The sequence below is a fragment of the Entelurus aequoreus genome, linkage group LG18, assembly GCF_033978785.1.
Source record: "Entelurus aequoreus isolate RoL-2023_Sb linkage group LG18, RoL_Eaeq_v1.1, whole genome shotgun sequence".
Lineage (NCBI taxonomy): Eukaryota > Metazoa > Chordata > Actinopteri > Syngnathiformes > Syngnathidae > Entelurus > Entelurus aequoreus.
The window spans coordinates 16,557,080-16,576,446 of NC_084748.1; the positions used below are offsets into that span (position 1 = coordinate 16,557,080).

The 19,367-nt window shown below is 37.4% G+C and overlaps 1 protein-coding gene across 10 annotated transcripts in view; it reads right to left on the reverse strand.

The window, feature by feature from the left end:
• sorbs2a (sorbin and SH3 domain containing 2a) overlaps positions 1-19,367 on the reverse strand; it is a 173,453-nt gene that overhangs the window by 55,976 nt on the left and 98,110 nt on the right. For 9 of the 10 annotated variants that reach the window (XR_009821849.1, XM_062026649.1, XM_062026653.1 and 6 more), the window contains 6 exons: positions 18,925-18,951; positions 18,731-18,843; positions 13,268-13,612; positions 8,477-8,603; positions 8,233-8,408; positions 1,633-1,699 (listed from right to left, as the gene is read on the reverse strand). Coding sequence is in view for 9 of the 10 variants with exons in the window: in XM_062026649.1 (XP_061882633.1) it covers positions 1,633-1,699; positions 8,233-8,408; positions 8,477-8,603; positions 13,268-13,612; positions 18,731-18,843; positions 18,925-18,951 (855 nt within the window). In the remaining variant the exon portion in view is untranslated. The remainder of the gene's footprint in view (positions 1-1,632; positions 1,700-8,232; positions 8,409-8,476; positions 8,604-13,267; positions 13,613-18,730; positions 18,844-18,924; positions 18,952-19,367) is intronic. The other variant, XM_062026656.1, reaches the window with a different exon arrangement.

Genomic DNA, 19,367 nt, shown 5'->3' on the forward strand with positions numbered 1-19,367 from the left:
GGCCTGCAGGAGCACTGCACGGACGAGCTGACGGATGTATTTGTTTCCATTTTTAATCTGTCACTGTCTACATCCTGGGTCCCTGCCTGTTTTAAAACCGCTACAATAATTCCCATCCCCAAACAGGCCATCATCTCATGCCTAAACGACTACAGACCTGTAGCACTCACTCACCTCCATACCTGCCAAATGCATGGAGAGACTGATATTGAAACGGATTAAAAAGGCAATACCACCATCCCTTGACCCATATCAGTTTGCGTACCGGAAGAACCGATCAACCGAAGACACCATCGCTATTGTAATCCATAGACTCTTGGAACATCTTGAGCTTAAGGACACTTATGCAAGACTGCTCTTTGTCGATTTCAGCTCAGCATTTAACACAATAAGGCCAAACAGACTCAGATCTAAGCTTCACAACCTTGGTCTGAACACCTTCCTCTGCAACTGGATTTTGGACTTTTTAACAAATCGCACACAGTATGTGAAAATAGGCGAGCACATTTCTGCCACGCTCACCATCAACACCGGCGCTCCACAGGGTTGTGTGCTAAGCCCTGTGCTCTTCACCCTCTTCACACATGACTGTATAGCCTCTTCAACATCCAATCTCACTGTCAAATATGCCGACGACACCACGGTACTTGGGCTCATCAGCAACAATGATGAGACAGCATACAATGCAGAGGTCCAACAGCTGGCTTCATGGTGTGCTAACAACAACTTGGTTCTTAACACTAACAAAACCAAAGAACTAATTGTAGACTTCCGCAGGAAAGGGCAGAGCAAACACCCTCCACTTTTAATTAATAACAATCTAGTAGAAAGGGTCAAGCATTTCAAATTCTTAGGGGTGAACATAACAGAAGATCTATGCTGGGACATTAACACTGCTTCTACAGTCGGAAAGGCCCAACAACGTCTTTTTTTTTTGAGGAAACTAAAATGCGCAAACATTCCGCAGAAATTAATGGTTAACTTTTACAACTGTGCCATCAGCAGTGTCCTCACTTACGGCTTTTTAGTGTGGTTTTCTAGCTGCACTAAAGCGAACCAACAGGCCCTCCAGCGAGTGGTTAAAGCGGCAGGGAAAATTACAAGGACGATACTCCCAGAGATGAGTGCCATGTACACAACTCGCTGCCTAAAGCGAGTACACAACATCCTGAAGGACAGATACCACCCAGCACATGGCCTCTTCAACCTGCTACCCTCTGGAAGAAGGTATAGATCGATTCGCGCCAGGACCACCAGAATGTCTCACAGTCTGTATCCCCAGGCTGTGAGACTGCTAAATGAACAGCCTGCCCCTTTGCTGCCCCGGACCATCTCATTACCTCACTCTTCACCACCTCAATAATTGTGCTCTGGACACTGCATTGCTGCAACATCAACGTAACACCCATCAGACATCTGACTGTTCCCACCCCCACGCCCCCTCTATTCGCCATCTTCCTGACAATGCTAAACTGTGAACTATGGTCAACCTGCACTTCAATGCAGTTTCTATGCCGCTGGACAAAGCTCAAACAAAATCTCGTTGACATGTATGACTTAAGTGTTATTATGACAATGACAATAAAGGAATTGATTGATTGATTGATTGATAGGAGGCCACGTTACGCATACCTGCTTTGTGCACCTTGTGGATCTGCTTGAACATGGTCTTGTACCAGTCCTTGGGTCTGTCCACCGTCTGTGAGGAGAGAGACATACTTCAATGCTCCGTGTGCTATGAATGTGACTTTTAAAACACCATAACATTTGTCCTTAGAGACTGTTTATGACAGGGGTGTCAGTTTGGCCCGTGAGACCTCATGAGTTTATTAAGGAATCTGACTGGGTGTTTTCAAATTATTTTCAAATATCTGACAATCTGATTGCTGCAGATTTGTGAGTAATTCAGGTCAATGACCGTGAATTGTGATTTGAAGCAAACACTGCATAGCATTCACTTATATGACCCAATCCAAACAACCTTCCTTAGTCATGGCAAACAAAAAAATGTGAACAATACAAAACTGCAAGACACAACACAACCTGCTCACTGAACTATGTGGATATTACAAAAAAAATGTGTAATCACCATAACAAATTCAAAATTATACCCATTTTGTCACGACGTGGACTAAGGTGTGGTTTGTTTTCCCGGACTGCAAAGGAATTGGATTGGACATGGCGTGAAGGAAAAGACATGTTTAATTTTACTCAAAAAGGAACAAACAAAAAGCGCGCACAAGGCGGAGATACAAACTTAGCGTATAAACAAAAACTAGCGCAAAGGCAGAACTATGGACATAAAACCAAGAAAACACTTACTGTGACGTGAAAAAACGAGCATGGAACAATGACAAGGAATACAAGCATGAGTAACAAGGGCAACATGGGTAATGTCGCCAGGCCGACTGCCTGGCAACTACAAGCTTAAATAATAAAGACATGATTAGTGACAGGTGCGTGAGTCCAAATGCATGACAGGTGAAACTAATAAGTTGTCATGGAAACAAAACAAGGGAGTGAAAAAGCAGGAACTAAAAAGAGTCCAAAAACCAAACAGATCATAGCCAAACAAAACATGATCAAAAGACATGACACATTTAAATCCATTACAGTGCATGATGGAAAAATTGCAAAACTTATCCATGTTTAGCGCATTTTAGCTGCTTAATAGTTCTGATTGATCGCAAAACCTTAAGAATTTCAAGATATTTAATATAAAATAATAATAAATTCAATTGAATAATAATGCAGTGCTCCTTTAAATATGGATTCTTGAAAAAAAATAAAAATCTTCAAAATTAAGAATTTATATAAAATCGGATTAAAAACAATAGGGATTCAGATGTAAAAAAAAAAAAATTCAGCTCCCCTAATTATTTGTACTAACACTTTTTAATTTGGTTTAAACAAAATATTGCATGTTGATTGAATTATGTCAACTTGGATTGACAAATAAATACAGAAAATCAATCCAATCCAATCCACTTTATTTTAGACTTTCCCCAACTCTGACTACTTTTAAAACTAGACTGAAGACTTTTATGTTCACCTTAGCTTTCAGCTAAATCTTTTAATCTTTTAACTTTTAACGTCTGCACTGTTTTTATTTTTATTGTCTGCATTTTAATTTTGTTTTTATTTTCTTTCATTTCACTTTGTTGTCTGTGAAGCACTTTGAGTCTGCCTTGTGTATGAAAAGCGCTATACAAATAAAGTTGCCTTGCCTTGCCTATATAGCACATTTAAACAAAAACAATTATCCTTAGCTCCACCAATAACTGAATAAAAACAAAAAATAAATAAATATAAAACCAATATAAAAACAATATACAAAATAAACATGATTAAAAACGATTTTAACGGGTAAAACCAATTAAAACAGTGAAATAGAAAAAAAAACAAAAGAAAAACCACAGAGGACAGAGGACCACACATCTCACGTGGTGTTAAAAGCCAAAGAATAAAAGTGGGTCTTAAGACGAGACTTAAAACACTCCACTGTGGAAGCAGTTTGAACATGGAGGGGCAGAGTGTTCCAGAGCTTAGGGCCGACCACAGAGAAGGCCCCTGTCTCCCCTGGATTTAAGTCTGGTCTTGGGCATCACTAGCTGGAGCTGGCTCTCGAACCTCAGAGCGCACGCAGGAGTGTAAATTTGGATGAGGTCCGAGATATACTGAGGTGCCAGTCCTTGTAAAGCTTTAAAAACAAACAGCAAGGTTTTAAAAATCAATTCTAAAATGAACAGGGAGCCAGTGCAAACTCTGAAGAATTGGGGTTACAGTATATGCCCCTGTTAAAAGTCGTGCTGCTGCGTTCTGGACTAACTGCAACCGGGAGAGAGCTTTTTGGCTAATGCCAGCATAAAATGCTGGCATTATAATATACAATACAAAAAAAAAGAATATAAAGTTAAACTTCTTAAGTTGAATGCACTTGAAGTTGTGCAATTCAGAATTTCACTGAGTTCAAACTGCCGTTCTGCATGACGTGTAGCAATATTTCATTAAGTATGACAAAAATGTTAAATGTGACTCAGCTATTTCAAGGTTTTAAGATGGTCACAGCTTGACCCTGTAACTGACTGTTACTGTTACTACTATTACTGTTAAAAATGCTTGATTTTTGTTGCATTAAGAGTATAAATAATGGTATTGTACCATCCAGCGCACAAGGATTGTGTGTTTCAGTGTGCGTTGTATGACTGTACCAACATAATAACACAAAGAAACATCTGCAGGTGTGCGTCTACATTAGCAACGCTGACATTTAAAAACCACATCAGCGAGTGTGGTATGCGCGCCTTTGTGTACTCATTATAGATCTAAGAGCCACTAGCAGTTAATCCTCTCTTTATTCGGTGGCACTAAACACTGTGTTTGGCCTGGGCTCAGAAAAGAGGCTCCATAGAGGAGAGGGTGAGTGTTGGCCCGGTTAGTAGCGACTGAGCCAGGCCAAAAAGAGAGAGTGGGTTGGTGGTGGTGGTGGTGGTGGTGGTGGTGGTGGTGGGGGGGATGACAATTACCACTTCACTCTCCACGGTTACCAAATACAGAGGCCGCAAAAATGTTTGTCTGCTCACAATAAGGCGTATCTGCTCTTCTACTGGACTCTTTTTTTCACTTTCACCCAGCTTCTTACAGTATGTCCTCAATGCTCCTTAAACTCTGCTATTTTTAAGAGTCTCTTGAAAAAAAAGGTTACTGTAACTTGTTTGGTTTTTTAAACCATTTTTTTCCACAGAACATCATGCATTCTGGGCTTGTTATCATTAAAAAAATAAAAAATTTTCAAAACTTTGCGAGCGGTACAGACTTTGTTTGAAGTAGTATTTTTTCAAAATATCGATATTGGAGCCTTGAGTAGTGGCTTATACCGATATCAGCAGGATTCATAGATACTTTTATTATTTCGTACTGTGGAATGTTACAAAAGGTTTTATCAAGTGAAAGTAGTCTAACGGAGAACAATGGTAGGTATGAAAAACACTTAACCTATTTATTATTAACCATCTGGAATGGACTTACGCCGTTTTTTTGGCCACAACAATTCATGATAGGGACACGTTTGTTACTGGATACTTTCTAAAACACGTCTACCTTGGAGACTTTGTATGTGTAAGTAATATGCAACTATACTTATTTGATACTTGTTTATATTTGAAAAAGGTGCTGCTTTAGACTGCAATATTGTTCAATGAAGGACACTTGTTGCGTATCTCTAGCATGTGTGCTATCGTGTGCTTAGCTGTAGTGTAGCTGCTACCTCCTTGGAGCCTATAGCCTACCATGTTTACCTTTTGTAAATGACTTGACTAAAATATAAGTAAAGTCCAACTGTGTGTGTTTAATAGAGGACATTTAGATGTTAACTGTCTGTGTTTTACACAAGTAAACAAGCTGCAAGGCTACTTGTATCGGACATTTTAGATGCAAGCCGATATTATCCGATTCTTGTTTTTTTTGCTGATATCCTATATTGGTTAATGGTCATACGGTCAATCCATACATCAGTGCAAAGGTTAAGTGAGAAGTAATTGACTTTGATTGATCTTGATGAATTAAAGTTCAAACGTGATTAATCCGATTATAAAACTTTACCGTATTTTCCAAATTTTTTCCTACGCTTTGAACCCTGTTGCTTATAAAACGGTGCAGTCAATTTATGGATTTCTCTTCGCTAACGACCACAATGTTTTGTATTCAACAAATAAAACACAGACAGACACGAAAAAACTGTGTTATTGTTTTTACTAAAGCCCCAACTTTTGGACGGGTTTGCTCACTGCAGGTGCTTCTGGTTGAAAATGTACGTCCTGTTTTGCGCCTTGAACCGGAAGTATATCCTGTCTCGTCTACTACTGTATTCGTCTATAGCGTTTTACAATGTAACTAATACAATTCGTTCTTACGAAACTGTCCCATGTGTGATGTCTGTAGGACTGTTTTCATGCATATTTGTAAGTGCTATCGTGGCGTAATCAAGCTAGTGGAGTTAGCATTAGCTAATATGCTAACATGTTTAAGTGTCTGTGTTAGTATTGTTAACTTACAATGGCATTCTTTTTGTATTGCTTCAGGTTCACAAATTCACTAAAACATAATCGTGGAGTTATTGAGTCTGTTTAGCTGATTGTAGAGCTAGCCTCAGCAGCACCATGACGTTGACTTCTGTTTTGTTGGATGAGCCATTTTACTGTCGTGTGAAAGGCGCCATTTGGAGACAATTAACGTACCGTATTTTCTGCATTATAAGGCGCACCTAAAAACCTCCAATTTTCTCAAAAGCTGACAGTGTGCCTTATAATCCGGTGCGCCTTATATATGGACCAATATTGAGCCACAACAGGTCTCGCAACTACGGGATGCATAAAGTAACCCCAGCCTCTACTCTAGCGTCTATTCTATGCGCCTTATAATGCGGTGCGCCTTATATATGAACAAAGTTTTAAAATAGGCCATTCATTGAAGGTGCGCCTTATAATCCGGTGCGCCTTATAGTGCGGAAAATGTTGTATGTGAAATATTTACAAAATCTTTCGCACCGGTATATATCTGTGGCTTATGGTCCGGTGCGGCTAATATGTACAAATATTTAATCTAAAATTTGGTGGGTGCGGCTTTAATACCGGTGCGCTCTATAGCCCGGAATTCACTGTAATCATTTGACAGCACTAAAAATCAATTAATTAATGAGATGACTTATTGGCTATTAGAGTAATTTGCTTAATCACCTATAGCACAAAACTAATTGCTGAGACATGGAGAGGAGGTGAGACTAAATATCCTAATTATTCCTACTCCTTAGGACCCTTTAACTCAGGAGTGTCCAAACTTTTTCACTGGGGTACCCATTGGGCTTAGAAAAATACTTAAAAGCAAGCAAAGTAACTATATGTGTGTGTGTGTGTGTGTACTGTATATATGTGCGTATATATATATATATATATATATATATATATATATATATATATATATATATATATATATATATATATATATATATATATATATATATATATATATATATAATTACATACATGTATATATATATATATATATATATATATATATATATATATATATATAATTACATACATGTGTATATATATAATTACATACATGTGTATATATATATATATAATTACATACATGTATATATATATACATATATATAATTACATACATGTGTATATATATATATATATATATATATATATAATTACATACATGTGTGTATATATATATATAAAATTACATACATGTCTATATATATATATATATATATATATATATATATGTATATATATATATATATATATATATATATATATATATATATATATATATATAATTACATACATGTCTATATATATATATATATATATAATTACATACATGTGTATATATATATATATATATATATATATATATATATATATATATATATATATATATATATATATATATATATATATATATATATATATATATATATATATATATATATATATATATTACATGGAATTATAAAATAATGGATAGGTTCCAGCACCCCCCACGACCCCAAAAGGGACAAGCGGTAGAAAATGGATGGATGGATGGATTTATAATTGATAATTATTATAATTGGTTATTAAGATTATGTGAAAATTCAACTCCTACCTTGTTTACTTCCATGACTACCTCTTTATAAATTTGTAAAAATCAGAAATATTAAGTAGCTAAAATGCGCCAAACATGGATAAGTGTGGAGAGAGTTTTTTAAATTTTCCCATCATCCCTTCTAATGGATTTAAATGGGTGTAGTTTAGATTTTTTTTTATGCTTATTGGACGTTTTTTTTAATAATATACACAAAGTTCAATGAGCAGGATGTGTTATGTGTGATATGTTTGTTGAATATTAGTGCTGGTTGATTTTTTTTTCCTGCACAATGACTAGGGAAGGTTGTTTGGAGTGAGTCATATAGGTTAATGCTGTGCACAAATTCACATTGATGTACAATTAATGGCCACTGACTTGAGTTACTTATGTTGGCCACCAGATGTCAGCTATCAGACCGATGACTATTTGTATATTATATGAAAACACCGCGCCCGGGCAAATTGCTTATTGGACTCGTGCTGTCTCGTGGACTAAATTTAAGATGCCGGTGGGCCGCATTAGTTTGGACAGCTCTGCTTTAACTGAACTTTTACATAACGAGCTGTCCTGGCGTGTGAAGCTCACCGTGCGGATGGCGATAGGGATGCCGGACTCATCCACAGGTCCGATGCCTTCATAATGGGGGGCTTTGATGACGGACACTTTCTTCTCTTCCTCCGAGAAGCGGGCGAGGGGTACTGTGTAGCCGACGCTGGTGAGGCCCGACACCACCGACTCTCTGGTGAACGACTCGCTGCCTTCTAAAAGCCCACAAGAGAGGAGTCCTTGTGTTATCAGGTCCAATCATTTTCACGCTAAGTGAGCTCACCTGAGCTCCGACTCGGTCTCAGGAGGCTCGTGCGGAGTGAGGCGGGCGGAGGCGGGTAAGACGGCGGGGAGAGGGGTCTCTGGGCGTGACCGGTGCCCCCGTTCATGGCGTGGGACAGCACCTGGCCCTGAAGGAGCGAGCCGGAAACACAATCAGGAAGACAAAATGACACAATGTGGTTCTTGAGTAAATCTCATGATTAATCAGGTGAGAATCTGCACGTGAGGACAGTTAGAGAGGGACACTTCAAAACAGTAAACACAGTTTCATTAGTTTGGTTACCACAACTCAGTCACACAAAGGGAAAACTCTTCCATCCAACAGGAGACAGCGACACGTTATTTTAAACAACAACAAAAGAGGAAGTTTGATAACGAGAGGTGCAACAAAAAGTAGAAAAAAACAGAAAAGGATCCTAATGCTGTTCATTGCGAATGAGGACAGCAGCTGTCAATCATTCGCTCACTAAAGGGTGACAGCCTTGCTCTGGTACTCAACTGCAGAGAGTACCAATCCATACTTCCACGTTCACAGTCTGTCTGGGTAAGTTTTCGCCACATCCAGGGTTTCCCACACATTCATTTATTTGTGGCGGCCCGCCACGAAAGAATTACGTCCGCCACAAATAAAAAAAATAAAATAAAAAAAAATAGAAAAAATAATTTTATTTTATTTTTTTTGTCCTTTCCAGCTTCTCAGGCAAATCATGTAGTTGATGTAGATGCCCATATCGGCTGTTCAGATTTACTTTACAAAAGAGAAGTGCCTTATTTGTATTTGACTTTATTAAATGTATTTATATTAGAAACGCAACATGTGTATATAACAAAGGGTGCAAAGTCTGCAGGCAGTAGGAAACACATGGTTAAGTGTAGGGAGTAAAACTGATGGCAGTCTAAAGTTCAAGATTTTTGGAGCTCTTTGTTCAGTGGATCAGATGTTTGATGAAGCTCTGTGTCTATCTACCGCCACTACTGTTTTCTGTTTATTTGTTACTGACTGTGGCAGGACACCTCTGCCTCTGTTTCACTTTATGTTGCTGGTAAATAATATGGTTGTAGTAGTAGGCTAAAGTTAAATTATTTAGTATGCACTAATTAAAGGGGCAGAGCTTTGAGACATTTTAGCTTTTATATTTTATAAGATATATTTTTTCTAAGAACCAAAATTAATAAATATATTTCAGTGAATAACTTATTGTTGAAATCTGTGTATAAATATGTACATAAAGTGTTGTAATTATATTGTAAAATGGATGGATGGATGGACGTTTAAAACAAAACTGTTATTATTAATTAGTAAGTATACATTTTTTGAGCCTTTTTAGAGAAGATCAAATCATTGTAGTAAATTATGCAAATTACTCGATGATGTCATGGTGACCACGCCCATAGCCACGCCCCCACCGCCACAGGTATCTTGGCAGTTTATGGGAAACACTGATATCCCTCACTTAAATGTGTGAAGGATGCATTTAAGACCTGATAAGTCCGAAAGAGAAAGAGATGACACAATACTGTCTGCTCACAGATGCTACTTGAGCACACTGCAGCTAGCCCTGCATAGTCCTACTCCTTAATGCTTCAGTCACACGCAGGATTCTCACAGGAATGAGGCAAAAACACAACTTTACCCACTGTAGGTCTATTCATGTTTGCTGTTGTAAGACCCTGCAAATAAGTAAGACTAAATGAGGGCAGCAGGTGCCAATCTTGATGGTAGCCTTGCGTTGGCACTCAACTGCAGAGAGTACCATGCATTTAATTTGAGAGGAGGCCTTTAATGTGTACGAACGTCACATCAGTGTTTGACAAATAATGGGCCGAGGCCCACTGGGTTGGGTCGCAAGCAGCAGGGGAGATGTCCATTATATGTGGCTATACTCTAGTATTCATGTTAGAACGATACACAAGCTTGCAGCTAGATGGAAGCAGTGCTCAATCTAAACAACAGGCTCCCTGTTCTACCCGGTAGAAGTAGTAAGTACACAGATGGAGACGTTTGTGACATGGAAAAAAAAAAATCAAGCACACCTGTGAAGTGAAAACCATTTCAGGTGATTACCTCTTGAAGCTCATCGAGAGAATGCCAAGAGTGTGCAAAGCAGTAATCAGAGCAAAGGGTGGCTATTTTGAAGAAACTAGAATATAAAACATGTTTTCAGCTATTTCGCCTTCCTTTTTTTGTTAAGTCCATAACTCCACATGTGTTCATTCATAGTTTTGATGACTTCAGTGACAATCTACAATGTAAATAGTCATGGAAATAAAGAAAACACATTGAATGAGAAGGTGTGTCCAAACTTCTGGCCTGTACTGTATATATAAAAATACATATATATATATATATATATATATATATATATATATATATATATATATATATATATATATATATATATATATATATATATATATATATATATATATATATATATATATATATATATATATATACATATATATATATATATATATATATATATACATATATATACATATATATATATATACATATATATATATATACATATATATACATATATATACATATATATATATATATATATATATATATATATATATATATATATATATATATATATATATATATATATATATATATATATATATACATATTAAAGTACCAATGAGCAGGGGGTGATCAAGGGGATGGGTCAAATGCAGAGGACAAATTTCACCACACCTAGTGTGTGTGTGACAATCATTGGTACTTTAACTTTAACTTAACTTTAATGATTGTCACACGCACACTAGGTGTGGCAAAATTATTCTCTGCATTTGACCTATCACCCTTGATCACCCGCTGGGAGGTGAGGGGAGCAGTGAGCAGCAGTGGTGGCCGCGCCCGGGAATCATTTTTGGTGATTTAACCCCCAATTCCAACCCTTGATGCTGAGTGCCAAGCAGGGAGGTAATGGGTCCCATTTTTATAGTCTTTGGTATGACTCGGCCGGGGTTTGAACTCACAACCTACTGATCTCAGGGCATATGTGTATATATATATATATATACATTATATACATACTTATATATAGATATATATATACATATATATATATATGTATATATTAGGGCTGTGAATCTTTGGGTGTCCCACGATTCGATTCAATATCGATTCTTAGGGTCATGATTCGATTCAAAATCTATTTTTTTTTCAATTCAACGCGATTCTCGATTCAAAAACGATTTTTTCCCGATTAAAATGGATTCTCTATTCATTCAATACATAGGATTTCAGCAGGATCTACCCCAGTCTGCTGACATGCAAGCAGAGTAGTAGATTTTTGTAAAAAGGTTTTATAATTGTAAAGGACAATGTTTTATCAACTGATTGCAATAATGTAAATTTGTTTGAACTATTAAATGAACCAAAAATATGACTTATTTTATCTTTGTGAAAATATTGGACACAGTGTGTTGTCAAGCTTATGAGATGTGATGCAAGTGTAAGCCACTGTGACACTATTGTTCATTTATTTTTATTTTTATAAATGTCTAATGATAATGTCAATGAGGGATTTTTAATCACTGCTATGTTGAAATTGTAACTAATATTGATACTGTTGTTGATAATATTCATTTTTGTTTCACTACTTTTGGTTTGTTCTGTGTCGTGTTTGTGCCTCCTCTCAATTGCTCTGTTTATTGCAGTTCTGAGTGTTGCTGGGTCGGGTTTGGTTTTGGAATTGGATTGCATTGTTATGGTATTGCTGTGTATTGTTTTGTTGGATTGATTAATAAAAAATAAAAATAAAATGTTTTTTTTTTTTTTTTTTAAATAAAGGGGGAAAAAAAAATAGATTTTAAAAAAATGAGAATCGATTCTGAATCGCACAACGTGAAAATCGCGATTTGAATTCGAATCGATGTTTTCCCACACCCCTAATATATATATATATATATATATATATATATATATATATATATGTATATATATATATATATATATATATATATATATATATATATATATATATATATGCATATATATATATATATATATATGCATATATATATATATATATATATATATATATATATATATATATATATATATATATATATATATATATATATACATATATATATATATATATACATATATATATATATATATATATATATATATATATATATATATATATATATATATATATATATATATATATATTAAAAAAAACATATATATAAAATATATATATATGTATTTTTATTTTTTAAAAAAAATATATATACATATTTTTTTTATTAATTATTTTGAAAATTGATTGATTTAAAATTATGAATGGATTTAGAATTGAGATGAATAAGAATCGCGATTTGGATGTGAACTGATTTTTTTGTTCACCCCTAATAATACACGTTGTGTAAATGCATGTGAATGTTAAGTCTATTGAAGTTTGCACCTGCTGCACGGCTGTGAGACCGTGCCAATGAGTTAGCATAGTCTGCAGGCCTTCGAAGTCGTTAAAAAGCGGGTTTGCTTGTTAGCTGCAGCACAATGCTATATGACGCTGCACACTTGATAGCGCTGAAATGCAACTAAGGGAGTATTGGAAGAGTGTTGGGACTTGATTACAACAGCGAGAGAACACAAAGAAGCACAGCAAGAAAGTGCAGAGGCGTGAAATGACAGTGTGGTGGGTTAAACTCTGGAATCAGGCAGGTGGCTAAGAATGATCGGTTAGCCGCGGATTTTTGGGTGGACGTCCAAACGTCAGTTTTGGCATAAGTGTGTGTTACAGCGGTGACTTGCTGGGATAATTACGTTAGTGACAGTGGCTGTTGCGGCGGCTGTTAGCGCATCATCGAGGCCAGCGGCAGCAGCAGCGGCAGCGGAGACATGGCTGAGGGTGGGCGACGGCGTGGGCGAGTCGCCGGGCGAGTCCAGGCTTAAGATCTGCAGCTCGTCCAGCAGGCCCGCCGTGGAGGTGGAGTAGTGGCTGAGAGCCGACACCGTCACGGGGGAAGCAGAGGGCGACGCGCAGTCGCTGGCAATGTACGGGCTGGGCGACAGGGCCTTGGACATTAGGCCTGACAGGTACTCGAGGGATTCTGAGCTGTGGCTGAGGAAGGGGGAGTGGCGTGCTGCGGAGTCAGGGGAGAAAGGCCCCTGGCGTTGGAGGGAGGGAGAGGAGAGAGCTTAGTGGCGTTATTGCTCGTTAGCAGCACCGTCACAGAGGATGAGTGTGGAAGTAATGCGGTGAAGCGTCATGAGGCTGCAGCACGTCTTCGTTAATCAATGCTGTGGATGGAAAAGGCTCTGTTAGTCCAAGCTCAGTGGAGGGCTGACAATGCAATGTACGGACACAAGTGGTGACGTGAAGCACCCCTCTTAATCAGTGGTCCTCAGAACTTTTTCGCCGACTACCACCTCAGAAAAAAACCTGTCTCTCCAAGTACCACCATAATGACCAACAATAAAATACAGTAACATATTAGGCCTAAGTATTCATTAAAAAGAAGGCAGTGGTTTTATTTAACAAACACATTTAGTATTTTGGCCACTGTAACATTACACACATTTTGAACAGTAACACTGTGTTTGAATATTTATTTTAGTGATTTTTTTTCGGCGTACACCAGTTTGAGAATGCCTGTTCTAAATCAAAGATCCTCAAATGTCAGCTACACCGCTAACATCGCACTCACAGAAACTTTAAACATTTTCATTATAAATTACTTGCTAACAATTGCATTATTTTCACAGTAACATTCACAGTACTTTACTGTGAAATATACCGTCATTTTTACAGTTATTTGTTGGAAGGTTACAGAAAACTTTAATTACAGTATTTTACTGTAAAATAATCATGTGAAATCCTGGTATGCTACCTTAGCTTGAAGACAAACAAAATGACCAGATTAACGGATAAAGCTCAAGGCATTGTTTTGAGACGTGTAGCGAAGCCTAATGTTTCTTCTTCTTTTTTTTTTTTTTTTTAAGACAAAGACGTCACAAAGAGCATTTTAAGCGCCTCTTCTCTACGGACAGATGACTGATTTTCTAACATTCGGTGCTCATAAGCAGACTCCAGGGACATGTGACCAATACTTTTGTCCACATAGTGTACTTTCCACTGACATTCACACTGGTACACATCCATGTATAAAATTGGGCTGCTCACACATGAAGAAAATCAAAGTTAGTTGACTTGCTTGAATGGCAGCATCAAGACTTGGAAAGAAACAACACAGAGCAACACACAACATGTAGTTATGTACATATTTTTTTGTGTAAGCTAACTCGTGTTTCTGAAGCGCTGCACACAAAAGGGGGAAAATGTGTGAAAACATTCGAGATTCTTGGCGTGTCTATTCAGAATTCTCACTTCAAACCGATTCTCGCAATATAGCATTTGTGGGGCTGTCAAAGGTAACGCAATAACCAGTTAACGGAAATTTCCTTTAATGGCATTCATTATTTTTACCGCACGTTTAAAGTGCATCCTGTGTGACCCTCAGTCCATACCGTAGTGGTAGAAAAGCAGCAGCGTTCCAGTTGTTGTGTCTCACAGGAAGGAATAGAGAGCAGACAATGAACAAAGAAAAAGGTAAAGTTATTTCCATCCACTGTTGCTGTGAGTTGAGTTATCACCGAAGTTCGTATAGCTGCTAGCAGCAGCAGTGTCGCCACGTCTGCGTATTATCAGCGACTTGGGGCTCGTCCTTCGCAAGTTTGTGAGTCACGGGTTGTGGTTTTTTGGCGGGTGTTTATTTGAGCTTGCTTTTCCGTCTCCACAATGTCGCAAAACACAATTGCGCTGTTAGCTAATTTGGCCAGTTTCCTTGTGGACTTGGCACGTCCCAAACACACACACACACACACACACACACACACACAAATGACACATGTGCAATTACGCCCAGGATAACAGACAAACAAGTGACGAGAGACGAGTGAGAATTGGTGGCAGTAAGTGTAGAAAACTTAATATAAATATAATTAAATATAAAAGAAATGTAAATATTAAATATTAAATATTAATTTAATATAATAATAATAAAAATAATAATAATTATATATATATATATATATATATATATATATATACAAACCCCGTTTCCATATGAGTTGGGAAATTGTGTTAGATGTAAATATAAACGGAATACAATGATTTGCAAATCATTTTCAACCCATATTCAGTTGAATATGCTACAAAGACAACATATTTCATGTTCAAACTGATAAAAAAATTTTTTTTTGCAAATAATCATTAACTTTAGAATTTGATGCCAGCAACACGTGACAAAGAAGTTGGGAAAGGTGGCAATAAATACTGATAAAGTTGAGGAATGCTCATCAAACACTTATTTGGAACATCCCACAGGTGTGCAGGCTAATTAGGAACAGGTGGGTGCCATGATTGGGTATAAAAACAGCTTCCCAAAAAATGCTCAGTCTTTCACAAGAAAGGATGGGGCGAGGTACACCCCTTTGTCCACAACTGCGTGAGCGAATAGTCAAACATTTTAAGAACAACGTTTCTCAAAGTGCAATTGCAAGAAATTTAGGGATTTCAACATCTACGGTCCATAATATCATCAAAAGGTTCAGAGAATCTGGAGAAATCACTCCACGTAAGCGGCATGGCCGGAAACCAACATTGAATGACCGTGACCTTCGATCCCTCAGACGGCACTGCATCAAAAACCGACATCAATCTCTAAAGGATATCACCACATGGGCTCAGGATCACTTCAGAAACCCACTGTCAGTAACTACAGTTGGTCGCTACATCTGTAAGTGCAAGTTAAAGCTCTACTATACAAAGCGAAAGCCATTTATCAACAACACCCAGAAACGCCGCCGGCTTCTCTGGGCCCGAGATCATCTAAGATGGACTCATGCAAAGTGGAAAAGTGTTCTGTGGTCTGACAAGTCCACATTTCAAATTGTTTTTGGAAATATTCGACATCGTGTCATCCGGATCAAAGGGGAAGCGAACCATCCAGACTGTTATCGACGCAAAGTTCAAAAGCCAGCATCTGTGATGGTATGGGGGTGCATTAGTGCCCAAGACATGGGTAACTTACACATCTGTGAAGGCACCATTAATGCTGAAAGGTACATACAGGTTTTGGAACAACATATGCTGCCATCTAAGCGCCGTCTTTTCCATGGACGCCCCTGCTTATTTCAGCAAGACAATGCCAAGCCACATTCAGCACGTGTTACAACAGCGTGGCTTTGTAAAAAAAAGAGTGCGGGTACTTTCCTGGCTCGCCTGCAGTCCAGACCTGTCTCCCATTGAAAATGTGTGGCGCATTATGAAGTGTAAAATACGACAGCGGAGACCCCGGACTGTTGAACGACTGAAGCTCTACATAAAACAAGAATGGGAAAGAATTCCACTTTCAAAGCTTTAACAATTAGTTTCCTCAGTTCCCAATCGTTTATTGAGTGTTGTTAAAAGAAAAGGTCATGTAACACAGTGGTGAAAATGCCCTTTCCCAACTACTTTGGCACGTGTTGCAGCCATGAAATTCTAAGTGAATTATTATTTGCAAAAAAAAAAAAAAAAAGTTTATGAGTTTGAACATCAAATATCTTGTCTTTGTAGTGCATTCAATTGAATATGGGTTGAAAAGGATTTTCAAATCATTGTATTCCGTTTATACTTACATCTAACACAATTTCCCAACTCATATGGAAATGGGGTTTGTATATATATATATATATTTATACATATATATATACATATATCTATATACACATATATACATATATATATACATATACATATATATACCTGTTTATATATATATATATATGTACCGCTTTATGTATATATACATATATATATATACATATACATATACATATATATATATATATATATATATATATATGTATGTACATATACATATATATATATATATATACATATATATATATATATATATATATATGTATATGTATATATATGTATATACATATACATATATATACATATATATATACATATACATATATATACATATATATATATATATATATATATATATATATGTATATGTATATATATGTATATACATATACATATATATACATATATATATACATATACATATATATACATATATATATATATATATATATATATATATATATATATATATATATATATATACATATATATATATATATACATACTGTTTTGAAATGACATGAATGTTTGTGCCACTGCTTAATAACTGTTTAATAAATACAGTTTTGGTAAATTGACTTAGTTGTGATTTCCCTCTCTGCATGAAAGTTTAAAATAGGCATATATTAATGCAGTATGAACAAGTCGTGTATGGTGTATCGTGATATGGCCTAAAAATATCGAGATATTAAAAAAAGGCCATATCCCCCAGCCCTAGTCAGTGAGCATTTTATCTAATGTTGATAACATTTTGGCTACAACCACGATGTGGCTCATGGGTGTTTTCTGAACAGCTAAAATGTTGCTCTTTTTTCCACCTTGATGCCACCAAGATGTTTATGAAGTGTTAGTAATATTTCTCTGGCTCGTCTGTGGGCTGGTCATGAATGTACCAACAGCTCTGCAGGAGAAGGTCTTGGTGGAACTGCGGGAGGATCATTGGTCTTCTCGGAAGCAGCTAAACCTGCCGGGGGTGGATTCGGCATCTCGAGCTCCGCCGTGTTGTTTGGAGTCTCTTGATGCGTCGGGCCCTTGGAGAACAAACTAAGAGAGAGCGAGGAGGTGCGCGTGGAAGGCTGAGGGGGTGAAGGGTCATCTGCGTTCTCGGACTGGGGGTCGTTAAGGTGCTCGGGAGGGTCGGGGATGGTGACGGGGATGAGTCTCATGGAGGACACCTTACGTTCTTGTGTATTAGCTGAAGCCGATGCACTAATGTCATTTAGCACACCGGACACCATTTGGACGGGGTTAGAAGAGTTTTCCGTGTTTGAGGACGTGCTGCTCCTGAAAGTGAAGGACTCTCTTAAAACCACTTGTTCTTTCTGAGAGAATGTTAGCTTCGTTCCGGGGCTCAGTTCATTAGCTAGCGCGGTGAGGGAGCTGGGGGCCGGTGGATTAGAAGTGGCGGCCGTGAAATGGAAGCTATCTCTTCTTGGAGGTGGGGACGGTATGTGGTCGGTATCCTTACGAAGCAAATTATGTGTAACAGCCAAAACAAATAGCACAGAACATGTATCAGTCGGCATAGAAAGTCCCTGGAAAAACCCTTCGCTACGTCGATACGTGTGGGACGGTTTTACCTTTTTGTCCTGCAGGTTGGGTCTGACGCTACGGAAGCCTTTGGCAGCGAGAGACGAGCTGATGGCGTCTCCGTTCTTAAGGCCATCTGTCGCACTGCATGACCGCCAAGAATCTAGAAAGAGATGAGGTTTACTTTGTGTTCTGAACAAATCCAAGTCAAGATTGTCCAATGCACAGAAACAAGGAGACTTACTGAAATCTGACGAGTGAGGATCACTCCCTGCGGGAAACACAACGACAATACGTGGTATGAGAGGTTGTGCAGATCATACTGCTACATCCTGGTATTTCTTGCCAAAGATATCATCTCAAACCAGGATTATGCTTCCACGCTTTCCGGAGAGTCAAGTCAGTAGACCGCCATAACCCTCGCTGACCATATTACTTGTTGCCTTCATTCACCGCGAGAAAACAACGTTAAAGAAGTACAGGGAGTGTCATTGCAGATGCAACTTATTTAGGGATGTTCCGATCAACATTTTTGGCCTCTGATCCGATCCGATTTCGAGTACTGATCCGATACTTTGACATTAGACAAAAAAACTAAATGTTTTATAGCAAGTAACTAAAGTAAAGAATAACAATATTTAAAGTAGAATCTGCTAGTATGTTGTACATCAGATATGTTAAATTTGT